Here is a 24,788-nt window from a genome sequence, read left to right as displayed (position 1 = left end):
TGGCCAACTAGGTCTCCCTATCTGGCCCCTGGGATTCTATAAACAAACATGAGTTCATCATTTGTAAAATCAGAACCATTATCTTACCCCACAGTTTTTACCAAAGACTTTAATTGCAGGTTGCTATGCTGGTCTAATAGGGGAGGGGAATATAAATGTAGCCATAGTACAATACTTTTATTAGGACCACCTAAAACATCACAGAGGAAGCTTGTGAGTCCCCTGTAACATTAGACAGTTTAACAAACCAAGAGACTTTTTGACATCCTAAGGACTAGCACATTAGAGCATAACATAAATATACTGCGTGCACAGACATATGCTCACAAGGATTTCCACATGTGCACCAGCAGAATAGATTCAAAGGGGGCTAAGTTTAAGCAGTGAAAAATGCTGGTTTAGCTGTCAAAAAAACCCCCGTTTTTCTTGGCTGGAAATCTCCTGCTCTTTATCCCACATTAGTCTCAAAGACTTAAAAATTGACACATATTTTTGGACCAACTACTTTACCAATGTAAAATAAAAAAATTCCTTCAGTAGCACCTTAAAGACCAACTAAGTTTTTATTTTGGTATGAGCTTTCGTGTGCATGCACACTTCTTCAGATACAGTGAAATGGAAGTTTCCAGGCACTTATGTAGAGAAGGGGTGGGGAGGGGTGGGGATGGGGAGGGGGGGATCACTCAGAAGAATAAAGGTACCAAGTGTGCATGCACACGAAAGCTCATACCAAAATAAAAACTTAGTTGGTCTTTAAGGTGCTACTGAAGGAATTTTTTTATTTTACTTCGATCCAGACCAACACGGCTACCTACCTGTAACCATACTTTACCAATGCAAGTTGATAAGGATTACAACTCAGGTTGTCTGAGTAGAAGTTGCCTTTGATCAGTAAAGTAGGGTCATCAAATTTTAGGCCAAATTGTGTTTTGTGGGCTGCATTGTACTGTATTCTGTGAATGGTTTCTTTGTTTTCAGCATATTAACAGGGAATGCAATGTGATTTGACAACTTTGATTTAAAAGGGGATTAGACAAAATCATTTCAAATAAGGCTATCAGTGGCCTCACAATACAGTACGGTAGTTACATATGGAGAACGTGTTCTCATACCCTGCTGGTGGGCTTCCCAGAGGGATCTGTTCCTGGCAAACCTGAGATCACTGGTTGAAAGTTCGTAACTGGGGGTTTTTTTAATTGGTTTTATTACAGATACATTTGCTGCCCTGGGCTCCTTTGGGAGGAAGGGCGTGATATAAATTTAATACGGTACATCTACATCATCATCATCATCATCAGGCTGACTGGCTGGTGCTGAACAAGATGGGCCTTTTGATCTGATCCAGCTGCACTCTGCTTAAGCTCTTAACTATACATGAACCTTAAAACATGCTCATAGCCCCAGTAAAGGCTAGGGGGAAGCTGTGTAAAAAGGGAAAAGTGTTCTCATTTAAGGGAAAGTCTGTACCTCCTCTTCTCCTTTCTGTCCAGCCTTACTAAGAGGAAGGCAAGGGGTCACCACAGATCTCCAGCCCACATGATGAACAAATGGCAGGAAGCAACAGTATAGAAAGTCATCGACAGAACTGTGGCTTCATAAGCAGTACTTAGTTTAGAATTGGGAAACAGAGTTCAAGAAGTCACAGCTCACACCATATCCTGCAAAAACAACATATGGTCAGGCAAAGTGGCTCTCTCTCTCTCTCTCTGCCTGCCCAGAAATGCCTGGTGTTTCACTGGCAGCAAAAAACATGTAAGTGACCCTAGAGTCATACAGGGACTCTGAATGAAAAGCAGTGGATATGGGGCAAAGATTGGGCATGTGCTATATTTTGTTAGTGGCATATTCATCCACATTTCACAAGCAGAGAAGAAGCCTTTTTTAAAAAAATCAAGCAATTATATAAAAATCTACTTTAAGTAACATGACAGTACAAAGTAAATCCAGGCAAGTTAGACTCAAAACGCAGCTCACAGCCAGGAAAAGTACCATCTCAAGTTCCCTGCCTTTTTGTAGTTTTTCCCAACATGTTCTTTATGCTAGATTTTATGTGTGGGCCACAGAAAAATAAGCACACCAGTTAGCTCTCACATTATGACATCACAATTCTTTGGGCCTCCTCTTGACATGCATCTTAAGAAAACACATTAAAAAGTGTCTGAAGAAGGTTCTCTTTGTTCTTAATCTGTAGCAAGGGCATTACAATAACATCACTAATAGGGGTTGATGTTAGGATAAAAAGAACATTGAAACATTACCAGAACATAAGCCATTTCACACAAACAGCACTGGGTGTTTGTTTATCTATTTAGCGCATTTGTAGCAGGTGGCGCTGTGGGTTAAACCACAGAACCTAGGGCAGGCATCCCCAAACTTCGCCCTCCAGATGTTTTGGACTACAATTCCCATCATCCCTGACCACTGGTCCTGTTAGCTAGGGATCATGGGAGTTGTAGGCCAAAACATCTGGAGGGCCGCAGTTTGGGGATGCCTGGCCTAGGGCTTGCCGATCAGAAGGTCGGCGGTTTGAATCCCCGTGACGGGGTGAGCTCCCGTTGCTCAGTCCCTGCTCCTGCCAACCTAGCAGTTCAAAAGCACACCAAAGTGCAAGTAGATAAATAGGTACCGCTTTGGGAAGGTAAACGGCATTTCCGTGCGCTGCTCTGGTTCGCCAGAAGCAGCTTAGTCATGCTGGTCACATGACCCGGAAGCTGTACGCTGGCTTCCTTAGCCAATAAAGCGAGATATGCGCTGCAACCCCAGAGTCGTCCGCGACTGGACCTAATGGTCAGGGGACCCTTTACCTTTACCCTACCCTTCATCCAAAAAATTATATCAGAGTGACTTACATAAAAACAGTTAAACCAAGACCCGCTTGCAATCTAAAGAACAAGACACAAAAGGTGGATGGGACAGGGAGGGAAGAAGAAAAAAGCAAACTTGGGTTCAGGCACCAATTCTTAAATACAGTAGTAGTTTTTATAATGACCAGCTAGCACAGAAACCGTTCAGGGGTATGAGGTGCTTGATGGAGCTGGTCTTTTGGCAGAGCTGATAGAATGTATTTTAATACAGTATTTTGTTTGAAGCTGCTCTGAGTGGATGGGGAAACCTAGCCAGATGCGCAGGGTATGATTAATTAAGTATTATTATTATCATCATAATCATCCCTCCCATTGAGGCAGCCTGATGGAAAGGCTGCTGTCAGGTGCCAGGTGAAGAGGGGAGGTCTGATAGAGCTAGTCTATGAAACACAAACCCTAAATTAGACCTCTCCTATACATGGAACGCTTCAGGGATGTTTCCTGGACCAAGAAAAACATTAGCTACCTTTATTGGGGGGTGGGGTATAACAACAAATAATATTTCGTTCTGCCTCTAGGCACAGCAGAGGACAATGGAGCCACAAGCATTCTCAGACCCTTTTGAGGAGGAGAAGGCCACCAACACAAGATGCAGAAATCTCCAAAAAGGGCTTCATGAAGCAACCAAAATTCATTGGATAGCATTCATGAAGGATTAGCAAAGGTGGAATTATTATGCTATACAGATAAGAATTACAAACAGCATGTATTGCTTTCAGAAATTAGCAGGGTAGTCAGCATTTGAGTAAAGGCAAATCAAACCAACCATTAACCATAGATTAATACATACACACACACACACACACACACACATGAAACAAGAATCCATTGGTAAAAAATAAGAATCAGATGCACTATTAATAGCTCAAAGCAAGAATTCAAACCACCTCTATAAATAAAGATGAGCAGTATTTCCTGAAATCATAAAGAGGAGAACCAAAAAGAGATATGTGTGGTCTATAATTTTAGAGCCATTTTTATTACATTCTTGTAAGAAAATCTATTTATAATATGAAATATACATGTATATTTCAGTTGTACTGCAGTGGACCAAAGCTCACACTTTGAAAGAGATTTATTAGAGAATAATGAAAAACTATTATCTAAAATGTGTAAGTTATTATTAGACTGGGAAACAAAAAATGAGCTGGTAAAAAAACCTTAATGATACACTGGGCAAGTGACATTGGGCATAATATAGAATTTGATCTCCAGGAAAAATTGCGGAAGGATCTGAAATTCACTGCATGCTACACCCTGAAGGAAAATTATATGAAAACAATGCATACATGCATAAACCAAGTAGATTAGCTAGGATGTATAAATCTGAAATACGTACGTGTTGGAAATGTAAGGAAAATGAAGGAACCTTTTCCCACATGTGGTGGGCATGCAAAAAAGTTAAGGAGTACTGGGAAATGATTTATAATGAGATTTAAAAAATGTTCAAACTACCCTTCCCAAAAAACTCAGATGCATTCGTGTTCAGAATATTTCAGATGAAGGTACCCAGAAGTCAGAAAAACTTATTCATGTATACGACAACAACAGCTTGGATCCTGTTAGCCAAAAAAGGAGGATTGGCAACTTAAGATGATGGAATACGCAGAAGTTGCAGGCCTAATAAGTAGGGTAAGAGAGCAAGAGGAATGAGTATTCAAAGAAGAGTGGGATTTTTTTGTTGAATACGTAGAAAATAATTGTACACAGATGAAAACGCTGGGGGCATTAAGGTAAATTCAACAGTATTACATATCTAAAGGGGGAAAATTGAATCAAATGGATATATAAGAATAAGCAGGAATTGTGGTTAAAATAAAGGTGCCTTGGAAAGGGAAGAAGGGAAGTCATTGAATGCATTGGTATACTGAAATACTTCAATATGGAAATGTATATCTAAAAACTTTTCAATAAAATGTTTATTTAAAAAACTGTTATGCTTTGTTTGCAATACTAATTAGTAGAAGTAGATTAGATTATGGTTAAATTCCTTAGAATTTTGTTTATCTTTAGCTGGTATTTGTATAAGGCTCTTTCTAACAGAAGGGATTGAACGCTAAGAGAGCACAGCAACTGTTGTTGTTATTTTATTTATACCCCGCCCATCTGGCTAGGTTTCCCCAGCCACTCTGGGTGGCTTCCAGCAGAATACAAAAACATAATAAAACATCAAATGTTAAAAACTTCCCAATACAGAACTGCCTTTCACTTTGCAAAGTGAAATTAAGAGAGACCAATTTTGTTAACCATAGACTGCAAAGCAAAAAAAATTTGGACAGATATGGGAAGCTTTTTAAAAACAAAAACAAAAAGATTAAACAATTTATAAGTAATCATCAGACAAGAAACTGGCACTGTATAAGAAGGATGAATGTGGTTTTTTAAAGTGTTAAAGCTCTATGATTATTTGACAGATTAAAAGTGATCATTTTGAAAAGCTGAGAAATCGGGGCCAGCAACCATCAGCCTGGATAGAACAAGATAATCAAAGTCCCAACTATTAGCAGGATATGGCGTAAATAAGATACATTCTTGTGACCTCAGTTGCATAAAATTGTTATGTTCCAGGCTTTATCCTCATGACCCAGCATGGCCGCTAGTTAAGAGAGCACCTCTGAATGGAGGGCAAAAGCCTAAACCTTAGTGTACAATAGAGATAAATAACCTCTGGCCCTCTCAATGCTGTTGGGACTTGGACTTCCATCAGCCCCAGGGAAGGTGTGAGTTATAGTGCCAACAGCAGCTGAGGGGCTACAGGCTCCCCATAAGGAAAGTACCTGTTTTTAAGTTCCTACGACAGGATTGTTTGGTGCTTTTTATTTTACTATGCTGGTACATTTGAGCTTTAACACAGGTTGCCTCTTAAGCATATGGTATTGCTGCTTTTTGTAGCATTGTGGTTTTATTTATCAAACTTTTATAATGTACACTTCAGCTCTGCATGCTACACAGAATCGGCTGAGTGGGACAGTAGACCCACTGTTCATATGATGCATAAAATCTCCCTGCACCACAAATACTTTTAAGCAGCTTTTCTCAACCTCTTGTCCTGCCTGTCTACAATCATGTTTCTCCACAACACTGAGGGCATGCAGCTTGCTAATCTTTTAAATGAAAAATGGAAATTCTCAAGAGCTGAAGACTCACTTCCATGGATCTCCTCCTCACTACAACCCTGAGAGATAGGATATGCAGTGTGTGTGGCTGATGACTCAGGGAGCTTTGTGTCTGAATGAGCCTAGGTCTTCCCAATTATAGCCTGGCACTATTACACCACCCTGATTCTCTCCAGCTCTTCGGAACAGAATACCACATGTCCTTTCCTCATTACTGCCTAGCCCTCTTCTGTTTGTACTCCCTTCCCTGAAACACACGTCCAAATCTCACCACTTGCAGAACAAACAAGAACATACCCAGATCCAAAATCTAAAAAGTGGGAGGAGAGAACATGGTTATTTCTGCTAAGCAAGCCATGGACTATGCTGCATTCCATTTGATTAAAACAATTACCAGAAAGGCAGCCAAGAATTACATAAAACTTCCTCTCTGCACCACCCCAGCTCCTTTCCTCCACCCGCATATTTCATACTGCTTTCCAGCCCTATTTGTACCATGCACAGATTATGCACGCCACCCTATGAAAACTGGGCTGAAGGGAGCAACACAAGGCCCTTTAAACATCACATGCAGACAAATATATAAAGCAACCAGGATGTGAAATGCAGGCATGCCTTACTGACCCAAGAATCCTAGGCAACAACCAAGAGTAGTGTAAACAAGTGTGGGGTTGCCCCTGAATACTGCTTCCATGGGTGCAGAGTTGTTCATTTCCATGTACCTGTATCTCTTTATCATGGAGATGCCTCTCTTGTCCCCCATTACAGGTAATGTGGCTCATTGTAGACAATGGACAGCAGCATACATCCACTGAGTACCACAGGAGGGGAAAGTGCTCTTGTGTTTGAGTTGCGCTTGCAGGTTTCCCACAGGCATCTGGTTGGCCACTCTGAGAACAGGATGTTGGACCAAATGGTTCAACCAGCAGGTTCATGTGTTATTGAGGTGGGGAAAGCTCTTCATTTTGTCAAGCTACATTCTCTGCCTGACTTCTGACTTGAGCACATAAGTAATGGACCAACACCCAGGATTAGCACCCAGAAACACCAGGCCCATAACTACGTAGTCACTTCAGCATTTGAGGAAGTTTCCTCTACATGTCGACCCCACTTCCAAGAATCAGTAGCAAGGCAAGTTAAGAATAGTGGTGAATCTTTGACAGCAGCACTGCTGAAATGCCAAGCCCCCACAGGTCCAATAACTGAACCTATTTAATTTTAAATATTTTGTTCATTAATTCAATTTATATATCCCGCCCTTCCTACTATGCAAAAAATCTGACAGCTGATGTCGTCCAATGTCATTGTTTCTCCAGTTTTCTGTTTCTCCACTAGAATGGCTGGAATTTTTTTGAGTGCTGCAGGGCACAGGGCTGGGCACAGGGCTAATGAGAAGGTGCTATAGTACAACTCTGCGTGGGCTGTTGGCACTCCTCAATACCTTGCCTCTGAGCATGCTAGCATCTGGCTTCTCATCTAACACCTTGAAAACTTGCTTAATTATTCCATTCTGAAAACAAAATATTACATAATATAACCTGCTTTTAATAAATCAGAATTTGATACCCTTCTGCTTGCAGCAGAGATCAGAATATAGGAAGCGGCCATACACCAAGTCAAACCCTTGATCCATCAGTTCAAACAACACTAACTGGCAGCAGCTCTCTGGGGTTTCAGCCCTATCTGGAGATACTGTACTGGAAATTTATAACCTAAGAATTTTTGCATGCAAACCTTGTGCTCTGCCAATGAGCTACAGTTGCAGAGCCCTTATCAGCTACACGGCTGAAAGGAAACCCTAAAAGGAACACTAGTTAAAGGAGCATGTCCATTAAAAAGCAGATCCAGCCCTTGAATTAAAATTATCCAATTGTAAGATAATGACTCTGTCTTCGGTTTGACTGACATACAAGATTTTCTTGCATTTTACAGGAGTGAAAAGAGACCAGTTGTCCTTGGTTATGCCTTACCCACGTGCACAACTGGAGGCACTGATAAGAGATGATATGATGTCAAAGAGATGGTATTTCTTCCCCTCCCCCTACTCCTTATGCAGAGTTTCTTTTGAAATGCCAGAGAGGCTTACAGCTAGTAGGAACAGCTCCAGCTTTATAAATGCCAAGGACCATGAAGCCCACACAGCAGGAAAAGGAAACAGAGGCCCTGGGGCCAAATCTAGCCCTCCAGTCACCGCCAGCTAAACATCCATTTGCCAACTTTAGGACAAGAGACGGAATGCAGGAGAGAGGAGATTCCAATGCTGCCGCACCACTTTTAAATGGCTGTAAGCCCCGCCTTCAGGCCGGCCCTATTGGTAAGCCAGCGGCTTGGCGCGGCAGCAGGGATTGGCTGCAGCAGGGGGCCGCTACACGCCCCACTGCTTGCCGCGAGGAGCGGGTCCCGCCCGCAAAGTCTCCCCTCGTGGAGGAGGAGAGATCCTGTGGCAATTGGACTTGCTTGAGGTTTATTAAGGGCAGGGATAGGGAACCTGTGACCCTCCATATGCTGTTGGAACTACAGTTCCCATCATCCCTGACCAGTGACTGGGGCCGATGGGAGTTGAAATCCCCCATCTCAAATTTAGGGGCTGATAAGTGGGCCCCTGGCACAACCCCTCTCATTCAACCCGCCTCAAAGTGGCCCTCCCATAAAACTACTTGCCACCAGATGTACCAGCACAATAAGATCTCCTCTCCCTTTTCTATTCCCCCCACCCCTCAATCTGCTCTGGAGGGGAGGGGGAACACCTACAACAGATTTGGAGGGAGGCAAAGGAAGAGGAAGACCTGTTGCAGAGAGAAAAGTCATTGTGTTAACAGGACAGCTTTGTTAGATACAACCCATTCTCCTGAGTCTATTCATTGCTTAGACAAGCTCAGTAGTTCATTTCTAAAATAAGAGCAAATTGCCACATCTCTGAACCATAAAGTGCTTTCACCAATGATAGACTCGTGTGAAGGAGACAGCTGTGGTTTCTTAGTGGCATGGGAAAGGCACACCGTGCATTTATTAGATAAATTCATGGAGGATAATGCTATCAATGGCTACTAACAATGCTGGCAATGTTCTACATCTGCTGTCGGAGGCAGTATGTCCCTGAATGCCAGTTCCTGGGAATCACACATGGGTAAAGTACATACCCTCCAGCATCCCACTGATCAAAATCGGAATGCTAGGGTTTTGGTCCCAAGCTCTAGCGGGAGCCAGCTGATTCAAATGATACCAAAAACGAGTGTCTTTTGGTCTGGTATTTTGACATGAGTCCCCCAAAAGAGCATGTTTTAGTACTGTGCTCTGGTGCGAGCCAGCTAATTTGTACCAGAGCACAAGACCAAAACACCGAATGGCTTCTTTAATCTGTGATGCTCTGCGTAAACTGGGACTGTTGAGGGATATGAGAGTGCTGTTGCACTCAGATACCGTATTTTTCCATGTATAAAACGCCATGTATAACATGACCCCTATTTTTTCGGACTCCAAATAAAGAAATCCCCCATATCCACTATCCGTGTATAAGACGACCCCCAAAGCATACTGGTGCTTTAAATAAGTTACCAAGCTCAGTTCTGAGCTCTGGCTCAGATTAAGGCTTGTTTGGGGCCATCAGGTGTGCCTTTCTTTGGATGAAAAGGAATTTAAGGACACCATGTTGAGATACAAGCTTTCTAAATGGACCACAGGGGAATGAGTCTGAGGGTTTTTTTCTCTCTGAGAAGACTAAGTACCCACTTGATACTCCCACTTGTGCTATTTGTTCATGCCAGACAGAACTGCAATCTCAAATCGCATTAAGGTTTGGTACACCATGGTATTTGTCTACTAAAATCCTTCATTAAAAACAAAACAAAACCTTTTGTAGCCATCCCAGCGCTGTGTTTACACAGTCGGTTATTGTGCTACAATAACACCCCTGTAATCACTTCAGTCCGATTGGTTTACATGTTCAAAGGACGAATTTGAGGTTGAAGTAAGCAGACAGCCTACCATCCCTCATGACAGCAGGGAGACTCCTAACTCACTCTGCATTAACCCTGGGATTCCAGGTGAACAATAATTCAAGTTAGCATCTCCAGTGGGTGGAATTCCTATTTTCCCTGCAGGGAAAGGCAATGACCCAAAAAAGAACCAACAGAGTCAGCAAAGGGTGATGGGGTGGGAAAGCTGAACAGTGTCTGCCCTGTTCACATTTAAAGTAGGGAGGAGTATCTATTTTTATTTTTTACACAGAATGGAGTGGGCAGATCAGGGTTGCTAAACGCTCCCCCTCTTCCTAGTGGTGCAGCAACAAACCTACTAGCACATTTGCGAAGCTAAACAGGGTCCGGTATGGTTTCAAACTGGATGGAAGACTGTGTTTTGAGGTTCCTGCATTGCGGGGAGTTGGACTAGATTACCCTCGGGGTACCAATTCTACAATTCTATGATTCTATTATTTCAGCTTACCTTCATACTTCAAATAACTTTCATCCCAACTAAACTTCAGTAAAGAGCCAGCTGGGGAGAAAACCACTTAAAGCAATAAAGCATGGTCTGGGGGTGAAAGGGGGAGATTTGTTACCTTCACCTACATGCTCTTTTTCTTATTTTTATTTTTTTAAAGGACTGTATTCTCGTGTTATATATCAACAGCACAGGCATGTACATAAACGACCACTGTGAGAACAGGATGCTGGAATAGATTGGCCATTGCCCTGATCCAGCCAGCTCTTCGTATGTTCTTATAAACATGCATCTGCCCCCATCACATCTAGAACAGTACTAAAATACTATGGAATTCATGAACTATGAATAATACCAGGATAGAAGATAACCACTTGGATTCCTAGCTGTGTAGACAAGCCTATATTCCACCCTCTGCTTATGTTCCTAGCATTCAGAGTTGCAGAAGTTCACATCTGTAGGAATTATGGTGTTATTGGCTCTGAATGACAGAGCCAAGCGAATTACGTAGCCAATACAAAATGTGAGCTGCAGTCCTTGCACGGGCTGTATGTGCACCCACACCCTGCCCTGCCTCCAATGCTGCAGTAAAGAGATCCAAGCCTAGCACAATAGCTTCAGGTCTCACAAGCCATCAGAGTTCAGGAAAGCCATAAAGGCACCATTGTGAATTCCAAATTACATGGATGCTGGTTAAATGTCTAAGCTTAAAGAGCAAACTTGTGAGCAGTGAAGCAGGCAAAGTCAGAGGAAAGCATTCAAGAAATCTGGAAGGATTCTTCCTAGGGCTTCCCAAGGCTGTTAACTTTGCTGCATTAAATGTGCATTCTGTAGTAGACCTCATTTGTAATGTTTTATTTTGAAATCTTTAAGATAATATTTTAAGGTTCCTATTAATTATGTTAGTTTGAATATATACTTTATATTTGACTTGCTTCAGTAATGTTTTATTCTGGATTGTTTTACTTGATGTTTTAATTTAGGGTGTAAACCGCTTTGAGATCTTTTTCTTAATATTAGAAAAATGAAATGAAATGAATAACAACAAATGAAATGAAATAAATAATAACAACAACAACAAATCTGAGGTTTAACTGTCCCCTAGGAGCGATGTCCTGGAGTAAGCCACGCAACTCCAGATAAGGAATGGAAAGCCTCTAAAGGACAGGGCAGAATGCATACGCCTTTCGCTTTTAAATATTCTGTTTAGCTTCACGGAGAGAAATAGGTGATGTAACAGAAAGCTATAAGGACATGGAGAAAGCGAGCATAGGATATATATCATGAAAGAGAAAGAGAGAGAGAGAGAGGGAGGGAGAGAGAAAGAGAGAGAGATTTACTGTGGTACCTCGGTTTAAGTACACAATTGGTTCCGGAAGTCTGTACTTAACCTGAAGCGTACTTAACTTGAAGCGAACTTTCCCATTGAAAGTAATGGAAAGTGGATTAATCCGTTCCAGACGGGTCCGCGGAGTACTTAAACTCAAAGTACTCAAACCGAGGCGTACTTAAACCGAGGTATGACTGTATTATTGATCCATTACTCCAGGGAGAGCAGATACTTGCATACTCTGAGACACAAAGGAGTTAAAAAGTTATCTGCAGAGTCCAGACTTTCCATGGAAATGCTACAGAAAGGGGGGCAAGGGGGGCTTTGCATCACACACTGCTTCAGGCACAGGACTTCTTCCAAGTCCTGCAAGACAATAGCACCTCTGTTTTACAAGGGAATTGAAGCACTTAAGGAGGAAGGCAGTAGGAAAGGGGGAATCACTCTTCACTCTGGTGGGGTTACAGACAAATTTACATACATACCCCAGTGGGGGCAACACTCTCAGGAACCTCAGCAAGCAAAACAAAACAAAAAACAAAAACCCAACATTCCAAACTAAAGCCATTTCCTGGTTGTAGCTCACAAGGAGGGTGTTTCAACAACAGTCAGTTAAGTCCAGAAACAGATCACCATTCAAACACTGCAGTGCATCTAACAATAATGAAGCCCGTGCAGAAAAAGCCCACTCTCAAACAAGCAGAATGGCTTCACAGGCAGAAGCTAGGGCTCTTTCTCTCTTTTTTCTATGAGAAAACAGACTAATGTGAGTGTATGTGCTCTACTTCAGGCCCAAAAGAGCTCCAATCAAAAACAGGCAAAGGTATTGCTGCCTTCTACAGGAGCGTGGAAAAATTCCCTACCACAGAAAGCGGGAAGAGAAATGCACCAAGAGAGAAAACAAAATTCAAAGCATACAGTAAAATTCTTTGGTGGAGAGGGGAAAGATGTTTTAAGGTGACCCACAGCACATCTACATCTGTCAGAGTATCTCTTCCGCCATTCTAGCTTCCCACTTCACAAGGAAGTTCTCTACCAAAAGTCCAACAGAAGCAGTCACAAGAGCATTGAACCCCCAAATACAGGAACGAGGGAATTGTGGACCTTCATATGGTGTGGGGCCAGAACTCACAACAGCCCAAGCCAGCATAGTCAACGGTCAAGGTCAATAATGGGAGTTGTGGTCCACCAACAACTGGAGAGCTGCAGGTTCCCCAGTCACGAGTCACATTGGCTGTAATTGGGGACAAATGGGGTATATCCACGGGTAGAGATGTAGGTGCACGGTCCCCCATCCCTGCCCTAGCATCTTTTACAACAGATCTGGATTCATGTCACTTAATAATTCTGGTGCAGTTTCACTGATCTGAATGGAGTTTAACAGTGATCACTCTGGAACTCCCTGCCTACTGACACCAGGAGGCATCTTTACCACACTTTTTGGCATCTGATTAAATTGTTTCTGTTTAGCCAAGCCTACCCAGACATGTACAGCTGACATACATTTTGATTTCTAATGTTAACTGCTAGTTTTACTTACACTTTTTAATTTTTTTAACTTGCTTTTAACTTTGACAATTATTGATAATTTCAATGTACACTTGCTTTTAACTTTGACAATTATTGATAATTTCAATGTACATTTTATGTATCTTACAAATCACTCAGACTTTTTATTTACAGTTAAGTGATAGGTAAGGTAAAAAAAAAGGACCCCTCGATGGTTAAGTCCAGTCAAATTTGACTATAGAGTGTGGTGCTCGTAAGGTCGGCAGTTCGGATCCACGTGACGGGGTGAGTTCCCATTGCTTTGTCTCAGCTCCCGCCAAACTAGCAATTCAAAAGTTAAGTGATATACAAATATTGATATATCACTAAGGATCAAACATCACATAAAACAGTGGGATTTACTTCTGAGTAACTCTGTGTAGGATGCACTGTGAATGTGTTAGTTTCAGTGGACAAAATTTAGAAAGCTGTGATCTTTGCTTACTGAAGAAAATGTATTTTTTACTTAAATATACTGTGGTTCAGTGTTGAAAAAAACTCAGACATATGGGTTACCTTGGCCCCTAAATCACCTTATAGATGGCACCTAACATTTCCTCAGTTCTATACAGGGCTAGCTGATAAGGCTCCCAAGGATTGGAAGAATTTTTCTAGCTCCAAAATAGGAAACAAATAAATAAGCTGAAATTAAAGTCCCTGAGAACTGTGTGCCTTGGTATACTTCCATTCTTTTCAATAAGATGATTTATACAAGAAAGGCTCTCCAAGCTTTGTGTCCAATATTCCTTGCATTACCTTCACATAAGACAATACTCCCACTCCTTAAGCCTCCAGCTGTAGCTGGTACTGAAATTTTGGGGAAGGGAGAACAAAAACAAAAACCCTAAAAGTTCACAGAAATTAAAAAAAGTCTTGATCTCGCCTGCTAGCTAATGAAGCTACAGATCTGCCTTTGCCAACCCAGCACCCTCCAGATGTTTTGGACGACAACTGCCATCTAATCCTCCCACCACTGGCTATAGCTGATGGCACCTGTAAGTCCAAAACATCTGCAGAACACCAGGTTGGCAAAGGCTCCCTTCATGGTAGCATCCACAGAGGATCCCCAGCTTCCCCAAGCAGGGATTGTGTGGTCCAATTGTTAGAGTACTGGACAAGGACAAGGGAGACAAGAATTCAATCCCAACTCAGCCATAAAACTCACTGGGTGACCCTGGATCAATCACTATTTCTCAGACTAGCCTACTTCACAAGTTTGTTGTGAGGCTAAAAATGTGGGGGTGCTGGAGCACCTTAGAAGAAATATGCAAGTTAAATGTAATAAGTAATGAAAAAAGAGAGAAGCATAGGAAGCAGTGCTTGTGAACATGGTGCATTGCAGCCTGAGAGCCCTTTCCCTGTCTGTGTGGACTGCATGGCTGCTGTCTTGTGTCTGCTGTGGGGGCAAGTAATCGGCAAAGGATCAGTTGGATAGCAGGTTATCAAGTACACCAACTGAGAGCACTCACGATGCAATTAAGAAGATAAAATAGAATGTCATGTCCCAAGAATGCATTGTGTGAAATTACCACAGGTGATCACATCCATCCAAAAGTAAGTGTTGAAACTCATCTGCTTCTCTGCTATTTAGATTTTTATATTCGGATTTTCTGAATCTGAAGCTGTGGACATAGAAAAAGAAGTTTGTGGCTTTCCTAGAGGAGAAGTACAGTGGTACCTCTACTTGTATTGTCCCTGAATAAAAATGAAACTCTCAGTTTCCTTTTTTGCTTGCCTCAATCATGAATGTACAGTGGTACCTTGGGTTATGAACTTAATTCGTTTCGGAGGTCCATTCTTAACCCAAAACCGTTCTTAACCTGATGCGCACTTTCGCTAATGGGGCCTCCTGCTGCCGCTGTGCCGCCGGCATACGATTTCCGTTCTCATCCTGGGGCAAAGTTCTCAACCCAAGGTACTACAGTGGTACCTCGGTTTATGAACACAATTGGTTCCGGAAGTCTGTTCATAAACTGAAGCGTTCATAAACTGAAGCGAACTTTCCCATTGAAAGTAATGGAAAGTGGATTAATCCGTTCCAGACAGTCCGCGGAGTACTTAAACTGAAGCGTTCATAAACTGAAGCAAACTTTCCCATTGAAAGTAATGGAAAGTGGATTAATCCGTTCCAGACGGGTCCGCGGAGTACTTAAACTGAAATGTTCATAAACTGAAGCATGGGTGTAATTGGTTCCGGAAGTCTGTTCATAAACTGAAGCGTTCATAAACTGAAGCGAACTTTCCCATTGAAAGTAATGGAAAATGAATTAATCCATTCCAGATGGGTCCGCAGCGTTCATAAACCGAAAATTCATAAACCGAGGTGTTCATAAACCGAGGTTCCACTGTACCGTGTTTCTCCTTTTTTTAAGACACCGTCTTATAACTTTTTTCCTCAAAATAACACAGGGTGGCTTATTTTTGGTGGGATGCCTTATTTTTTCCCCTCCTCCTCCTGCCGCGGCCGGCATTGCTGCTGCACCTATCACTATGTCTTATTTTCGGGGTATGGCTTATATTCCTTGAATGCTTAAAAATCCTGCTATGGCTTATTTAATGACTACGTCTTAAAATAGGGGAAACAGGGTACCGTGGTACCTCTACTTACGAATTTAATGCGTTCCAAACGCACATTCGTAAGTAAAAAAAAAAATGTAAGTCGGATCCCATAGGAATGCATTGGGAGAAAAATTCATAAGTCGAAGCAACCCTATCTAAAATTTCGTAAGTAGAAAAAATCCTATCTAAACAGCATCCAAGATGGCGGACGGAGCTCCATTCATAAGTAGAAACATTCGTAAGTCAAGTCATTCGTAAGTAGAGGTACCACTGTACTTGGATAGCGGAGTTTGGAAGCAAAGTGTTTGTAACCCGAAGCGTTTGTAACCCGAGGTACCACTGTAATATCATGTACTTTCAGAGAACCAAATGCTTTACACATGTCAGCCACAAACTGGGGGTTTTCTCACTCTCATTTACAGATGAGGAAGTGAAAGTAGGAGCAAGAAAACTTATGGGTGGGCTAGATGCTTAATCTAAGTGTGTAACAAACAGCAGGAAAAAGGGAACAATTTCAATCATCTCTCCTGTGTTTTCATCTATACCACCAACAACCAAGCCTAGTAATACAACTGGAAATAAATCGTTTCAAATACTGCAAGTTAACAATACACATGACAAACCTACAAAAAAAAAAACAGATTAAGCATCCCACTATGGAGAATAGTCACTGGTGCAGCAGTACACCATCTGACCAGATGGCAGAGTCACAAATACCTCAGTGAATTTATGGAATGCAACAGCTGTAGCTTGTATATTTCAATACCCATGATCTTAGCACATACTGGAAAGTTTCTCTGCTCATTTCATAAACGTCATCAAATTGTGTATGCTTAGCTAGAGAACCTCTCAAGGAAAGTTGAAAACTGTTCACAAAAACGAATTACAATTATGAGAAAGCTTTTAAACCTTGGAGTAAGACCCCCAAGGACCCTTCAGACCGAACCACATATGCCACATGTTTTAAGCAGTGCCACACCACTTCAAACAGTCATTGCTTCCCCAAAATAATCCTGGGAATTGTAGTTTAAGATGATGGCAGCTGTTAGGAAACACACACCCCATTTCCTCTCTCATGTAACTAAAATTTCCACAGTTCTCTGCGAAGAAGAATTGATTGTAAAAGTGTAGCTTGGAATTGTAGCTCTGTGACGGGAATAGGGGTCTCCTACAACTCTCAGCACCCTTAAACTACAGTGCCCAAGATTCTTTGGAGGGAAACATGACTGTTAATGTGGTTTGATTACCCTTCATACGTATGGTGCAGATGTGGTCTAAGATATACCCAATCAGGGCCAACCCAATGTATTTTACTTCCTTAGGAAGGACAAGCCCCTCCCCCCACCTCATTTCCCAAATTCCATCTACAGAAGCCAAGCCAACCCAACTGGCAACTGACATTTCAGTGGTGGTAAAGGGGTAGCATTCTCCCATTGCCTCTAAAAACAGCAGGCTAGTTAGAGCAGGGTGGTCCAAATTTTCATACCAAGAGGGTCACAAGAGTACTTTGACTCTGTGACAGAACCTGTGGGCCACATACTGTCTTGTTGCATGGGGAGGGGAGAGAGAGTCCAAAATTTGACGCCTCCCCCTAGCCCTCACACTGCCTTCCCAAAGCAGCTGAGCAAGACACCTGTAATTGGGAAGGAGGTTCCTTCTCAAAGCTGGGAAAGTGCTTATTAAGCATTGGGAAGAAGGCAGGAGGGTTCTACATCCTGTCAAAGCCCTCACACCTCATTTCCAAAGCCCAGCGCCTCGCTTACCCAGCTTTGGGAAGGCAACTGAAGGGTGGCAGGGGGAGTGTTGAAAGTTGCCAAGGGCCACGAAAAGGCCTCAAGCGCCACATGTGGCCCTTGGGCTTTGCGTTAAGACTACCATGAGTTAAAGGGAAGGCATGTGGCACATGCACACACAGGACTGTCCTCCGAAACCTTGCAGCCACTTCCCTTCCCCTGCCCCTCTCTGATGCTAGGGATGTGTGAATCAGTCAATTTTGGCTTCTCTCAGTTTCTCATTTGTCTAATCTTAAAATCATATTTCCACATAAATCTGCAATTTACAAAAAAATTCCAGCATTTTAGTGCAAATTTATTTTAATATGCATGTTTGTATGCAATTTTGCCTGATGTACACATTTTTGCAAAGCAATGTTCCCTAACATCATGCATTTTTATGTTATTTTCACTAATCTATGCACTAATTAATGCACACTTTGCCTCCAGCATATGCATTTTTGTACATATTACTAGTCTGGAGAACTGCACTGCAAAGTTTGGACAAGTGTGAATGCCAGAGGATGACTGGATTTTGATTCACATTGTTTCAGACAGTGCAAATTAGGTAGCTTCACTTTTAAATACAAACTGAATCAAATTTCTCCTCCCTCTTCCCTAAGGCAGTCACCTCAGTCTGCCTACCAAAAGGGCTGGTCTTACAACTTAACAGGTTCTTGGGAAGGAGAAATACATCAGAGGAAAAGATGGACTTCTATACTCCAATGAGAACTTATCTTTTTTGAGAATTGTTTTATCACATGACTGAGATTCTCAGTCATTTTAAGCAGTCTGCACCCTCCCATATGAAGGGTGCAGAGCATACCGGTGGTCTCAGGTAGTCAGCTGGCTGATGGACACAGTGTCTTGGTGCATTTGTCAAGGCTCAGTTTAGACTTCCTCTTCTGTAGGTGTTATTGCGGACTTTAAATTAGCACGGTAATTGAATACTCTAAGTCTAGTAATAAAACAGAGATTTTCTTGGAGCACATCTGAACAGGACATTTGGTTGCTATTAGAGGAACGATGAAAATGCCATAAATGGATCTTAGGTTACTTGTGAGACAGATTCTTTCTCCAATAAGAGTTGTAGGAAGCAAATACTTTCCAGGGCCCTTCACCCAAGAGTTTTTTTCAACTCTTGTTCAAACCTGAGGTGCTGAAGATTACTTGGGAAGGGCACTCAGAATCCATGCATAGGGAGAAAGGATGACATGATAGTAGGAGCCTCCAACGTCAACATGGTTGTATTTTAGTTTAGTTGTAAAATCAGATGGCTCATTTCACGTCCAAGGGGATCATTTTACAAATGCAAAAATTACAAGCCAAAACTAAATATAGGAGCCAGGTCTTGTTAATATCAATGCCAAGAGAAGGCAATGTGTGATGCCTAGAAGTCTAATGGTATAAATGGAATTGCAGGGCTGAAACAAAAAGTTCCAGACAGGCTATGAATGGAAAGTGTGGCTGGATAAGAGGATAAATCAATTTCAGAAATTGATGCATGTGAGTAAGGTGGTTATTATTATAGGTGAGACAATCCTAGAAGAATAAGGCTGCAATTCTAACCTCATTTCCCTGGAGGGACAAAGGAACTGTTATGGACGAAGTCTGATCATTGGTGACTCTAGAATAGCATTTTTAAAACTGCAGTAGCTCTCTAAGATTTCATGTAGGGGACAAACACAGCTCTACCTGGAGATGCCGGGGACTGAACCAAGGACCTTCTGCATTCAAATCAAGTGCCCTACCACTGAACCCTGCTCCCTCCCCTCAATATAATTCAGCTGAATTCAACAGAATGTCTGAGCAGATACGGTATTGTGGATTGTGCTATAAGCATACATGGTAAGCTCCTCTCCCAGCCTGCCTTTGAATATTCACATCAAGTACACAGAGGGTGCAATTATCAATGACTATCATGAACCACAAGAAAGAAGATAGTTCAGTCAACTTAGGGCAGAAGGCAAGAAACATGAAGTACAAAAAGAATAGCATGTATGCCAACTCAGGTTGCACCAGATGTTGCTACTGGGAAAAGGATGTGTGCTAGAAAACATTAAAGTAAACAGGCTATAACATGAAGGGAACTCAACAGTCAATATAAGCCCACATCCATATCCGAACAATAAACAATTCAGGGTTGAACGAGGAAATTGGAAAGCAGGTATAATATGTTACATATATATTACACCACATACAACATGCAAATGTTTGGGGGTCAATGGCTGTTGTTAAGGTTTGGGGGAGCATGCAGTTATCTTAGATCACATGGCAACAGGAATCAATAACATGGAGGGATAGGTTAGGTAAGGGAGAAGCTCAATAAGAAATGTTTGATGGGGTAGAGATGGAGGATTCGTAAGTGGACTATTATCAGAAAGCAGTGTGCCTGGTTTTTACAGTAGATATAATATGCAGAAGATATTATATGAATTTCCACTAGGTTCTGAGCATACAGGATACAGTCAATAATCACACACAAAGGCTTCATACATGCCATACATTTAAACCACATTAATTCTACCCAGAGGATTCTGGGTAGTGTAGTTTACCCCTCACAAGCCTACAATTCCCAGCACCCTTAACAAAATACAGTTCACATGGTTCTTTGGGGGAAGTCAAGTGTTTTAAATGTGCTTCAAATGTATTCTGGTGCACAAAGCCTATAATTTGGATTAGTGTGGAACCATCAATATGTAAAAAGCATAAGGTGTGCAAAGATTACAGTAAATGGAGTAACCATTTTAAGAGTGTAGGCTTTGGTTGCCTTGCTAACTTCTTGCAACTCCCACATAAAAATGTGACATTTACTGCAGCATGTGCAGGTAGCAGAAACATTTAAACAAATCTTATAAGAAACTGAAAATATACTGTGACATTCAGGTTATGACCTGGGCACATTTTCAGTTATCCCAACCAAGATTTTCCCTCCAGGGGGTGGGGAATGCAGCCAACAAAGGAAAATGATCAACCAAGAGTCTGGTGCAGGAAGAGCAATGAGAAAAATGTAGCCCATACAGAGGCTATGAAATGATGAAGCAGAAAGGAAAAGGGGCTAGGTGCATTGTAACCTAGACTGGGAAAGGGTAGCTAGACTGTGAGTGAAAGCTGGAAAACTGGAGAGGAAGTTTTAACTTTTAAAAAACCAACTTTTACTTATTGCTGGTTTTTGTACAGAAAACAAAAAACCTGAGTTCCTAAAAATGCTGTATTGAGACATGTGACAAACGGAAGCAGTTTTATGTAAAAATAAATAAATAAAATCCCAGAACATGAAAACGAATCATCAGCATGAACAGTCATGCTAACTGAGAAGACACACAAAATAATCTGCTAAACACAAGGGGTTGTATCCACTGTTGGTCATACTCAAAGTAGACCCAATTTAAAGTAGACCTAAATTAAAGGACATGACTGATTGAAGTCCCTTAGTGTCAAAGGGTCTCCTTTGGAGTGAATTAGTTGGCAATAACCCAAGCTGCATAGCTTAAATATAGCTGAGGTGCAACACTGCGATCCTAAACATGCTTACGCAATTGCAGACATAATCACAGACTTAATATCCAAAGGGGCAGCCAAGCTTTACACAACTTTCACAGTCGGCAGAACCTATAAATAAATAAAAACCTCAAAGCAACAGGAAGAGTTTGAATACCTTTATTAAGACTAAAAAGGATGCACCACGTAGGACCCAAGCTCACAACTTCCCCTGCACACTTCTTCAGGCTGTTTTGTAAAGCAAAACTTTTGTGCTTCGGGATATTTAAAAAGTTTGTTGACTACTTTGTGTGCCATTTTAGCAGGCATAATAATAAAACGCTGTGTGCTGCTGCTGAGCTTTGGGGTTTTCTTAGTGGATAGAAACAGATGCCTGCCTTTCTCGTGTACATGCAAGATTCAGAAAAGAATGACCCTTTTCACCTCCAAATTGTATCTGAATGTACTTGAAGGCACACTTGCATCAAGCACTTCACCCAAATCTCTCAAATACGGCCAGAAAATTGGGGTGGGAGATTGCTTCCTTACTGACTTCTGAGAGACTCTCAAGTGGGGTGTGTGAAGAAGTTAAAGGAACCACTTAGAGAAGGGGAGAAGCAGAGAGAACACAGAAGGCGCACAGGGTGAAGAGGAGATATAGCAGATAGGTGAGGGTTTTGCAGGGAGGGAGCAAGAAAGAATCAATTCAACAACAAAATGAATAGAAGGAATCAATTTAACAACAAAAGGAATTTAAGCAAAGTGAGAGGAAGGAGGCGTTAGGCTTAGCGGAGAGGCTTTTATGGAGGATGATGTTACAGTGATGTTACAATATTCATATTGTTTGGGGGGGGGGAGGAAATGGCAAGAGCCCCGTTAAGGTGGAGAGGAAGCTGGTAGGGAGGGAAGGGGAAGAAGTTGGAGGATGCAACAGTTAGGGACCAGCGGGGACTCCCCCCCCCCCCAAAAAAAATAAGCGAGCAATGGAAGCACGTAATAAACTACTGGGACCCTTCCTACCCCCACGAAAAGGAAAGATAATGGATCCGTGGGACTCCCTCCTGAGACCTCCGGGTATAGGGCTGTATATAGATTCAATAAATAATAATAACAGTAAGGGAAAATCTCAAAACGGGCCAGTGATAGATCCCCACCAAACACCCCCCCACACACACACACACATCCCCAAGTAAAGGTAAATCAAAGTAGACCAGCGGGCCCCGCCAAACAAGCAAAGGGGGACCTCCCAAAAACGAACAACAAGGGGGGCATAACGGACCTAGACGCCTCTAAAAAAAAATAACCCTGAACGGTGTTGAGGGGACATAATGGAAGGCACCATTGGGGATTCCCCCCTCAAGAAAAAGTAAAGAAAGGTGGAGTTATGAGAGGAGGGGTAGTGTCCGAAGAGGAAAAAAGACAAAATTGTGAGGGAAATTGGCGACGATTTGGGAAGGGGGGGGGGGAAGAGTCCGACTCTGAGGGGAAGGGGAAGTTGCCCCATGTCGGACCTCCTGCCTGCCTCCTTCCCTCCCTCGCCCTCCCGCCCTTCAAGCTCACCGAGGTCGTCCATGTTGCCGTCTGGCCGCCACTCCCCGCTCGACTGGAGGGAAGCGCAGCCGCAACTTTCCCCTCTCACGGCTGCTTCTTTTTCCCTTCGCTCGCGCAGGCAGCGCGTCCCGGAGAAGCCCCGCTCGCTTCTCTCTCTCTCTCTTTCTCTTGCGCGCGCGCGCGCGCACACACACAAACCGCCCGCCCGCCGCCGCCGCCGCCGCAGCAAACTACCTCAGGCGGGCGCGAGCTCGAACTCAGGTACGCGCACGCTGCTTCCCGCTAGCCCCCCCCCTCCATCTACACTCCCAACCAAGCCGCGACATAAATCTATACAGAGGGAGGGAGAAGAAAGAGACCCCCGAATAGGCTTAGAAGCGCCACCGCCTCCTAGCGGCCACCCGCGGGATGTGTGTGAGCGGGCTCGCCGGGGAGGTTAATATTCGACCCTCCGGGGTAGGAAGGAAGGAACGCACGCCGTCATTAGGCTGGGTCATACAGTCACAAGCTCGCCTACCTCGCAGGGTTGTTGTGGGGACAATTTTTGTGGTTTTATATTTTTTATTTTGCTCTGCGAAGCGCCCTGATGCCTTCGGGTATAATAATAATAATAATAATAATAATAATAATAATAATAATAATAATAACAACAACAACAATAATTGGATATTTGGATAATAATATTTGGATAATAAGAATATTTGCATATTCCTGCATTGCTGGGGGTTGGACTAAATCAGGCATCCCCAAACTGCAGCCCTCCAGATGTTTTTGCCTACAACTCCCACAATCCCTCGCTAACAGGACCAGTGGTCGGGGAAGATGGGAATTGTAGTCCAAAACATCTGGAGGGCCGAAGTTTGGGGGTGCCTGTTGAAATGTGTGCCTGTCATCTCCGCCCCTTTAGATGTCCTTGTTGTTTACTGGGAGGTCAACCATCACAAGAGCTCTGGCCATGTGCTCTTAAGTGTTATAACATATGTTCCGGATAGCTCAGCTGGGTGGGTGCTGATAACACCGAGGTTACAGGTTCGACCCCTGTATGGGACAGCTGCATATTCCTGCATTGCTGGGGGTTGGACTAAATCAGGCATCCCCAAACTGCAGCCCTCCAGATGTTTTTGCCTACAACTCCCACAATCCCTCGCTAACAGGACCAGTGGTCGGGGAAGATGGGAATTGTAGTCCAAAACATCTGGAGGGCCGAAGTTTGGGGATGCCTGGACTAATTGGTCCTCAGGATCCCTTCCAACTCTACAGTTCTATGATTTGCATTCCGGCCTTCCTCAAGGTGACTTACATTATTCTCTCCCTCCCCATTTTAATCTTCACTGCGCAGCCCCTATGTGGTAGGTTAGGCTGAGAGAAGGGTGGCTGCTCCAAGGTCTGCCAGTGAGCTCCGCATGGTGGCTGAGTGGAGCCTTGAACTCCTGAGGCCCTTTGACAGGCATCCCTAAACTGTGGCCCTCCAGATGTTTTGGCCCACAACTCCCATGATCCCTAGCTAACAGGACTAGTGGTCAGGGATGATGGGAATTGTAGTCCAAAACATCTGGAGGGCTGGAGTTTGGGGATGCCTGCCCTTTGACATTCTAACTTCGACAGCAGGCTGTCACTCATAGCTCAGTGGTGCAGCATCTGCTTTGAATGCAGAAGGTCCCAGGTTCAATCCTCGGCTGCTCCAGGTAAGGATGGGAATGTATCCTGTCTGGAAACCTGGAGAGGCACTGCCAGTCAGTGTAGACAATACTGAGCTAGATGAACTCGTGGTCTGACTTGGCACTACACACAAAAATACAAGAAACTATGTACAAATCTAGAATGGAGTCCCTAAAATGGTCGGGTGGAATCTTGTACGCCTCCCTCTGGCAATTCCTGCAGCCAAGCTGGTGCCAAACGCATTGCTCTGGTTTCCTGTGGACCACATCAGCAAGGCAGCCCAGGACTTCCATACACACCGCCCATACTTCAGCCCAGGGGAAGTCACTTCAGGCGCTATGATGGATTTACTTGGCTCCCAAGACAGATGCCAACAATTTATATATAGAACCGTAGAGTTGGAAGGGAACACGAGGGTCATCTAGTCCAATCCCCTGCAATGCAGGAATTACATACTGTATTTACAGTC

At 43.0% G+C, this 24,788-nt stretch overlaps 1 protein-coding gene across 2 annotated transcripts in view; it reads right to left on the bottom strand.

Annotated features, from left to right (window-relative positions):
* The window catches only part of PXN (paxillin), a 65,141-nt gene extending 42,222 nt beyond the window's left edge, over positions 1–22,919 (bottom strand). Inside the window, exon 1 of one of the 2 annotated variants that reach the window (XM_035098569.3) lies at positions 22,670–22,919. In XM_035098569.3, the coding sequence (XP_034954460.1) occupies positions 22,670–22,682 (13 nt within the window). In that variant the 5' untranslated portion in view covers positions 22,683–22,919. The remainder of the gene's footprint in view (positions 1–22,669) is intronic. The other variant, XM_035098567.3, reaches the window with a different exon arrangement.
* Between the last annotated feature and the right edge of the window lie 1,869 nt (positions 22,920–24,788).

Source organism: Zootoca vivipara, chromosome 16 (assembly GCF_965207765.1).
Source record: "Zootoca vivipara chromosome 16, rZooViv2.hap1.1, whole genome shotgun sequence".
Classification (NCBI taxonomy): domain Eukaryota; kingdom Metazoa; phylum Chordata; class Lepidosauria; order Squamata; family Lacertidae; genus Zootoca; species Zootoca vivipara.
The sequence above is the reverse complement of the archived record's forward strand: the minus strand, read 5'-3'. Positions and strand labels throughout refer to the sequence as shown.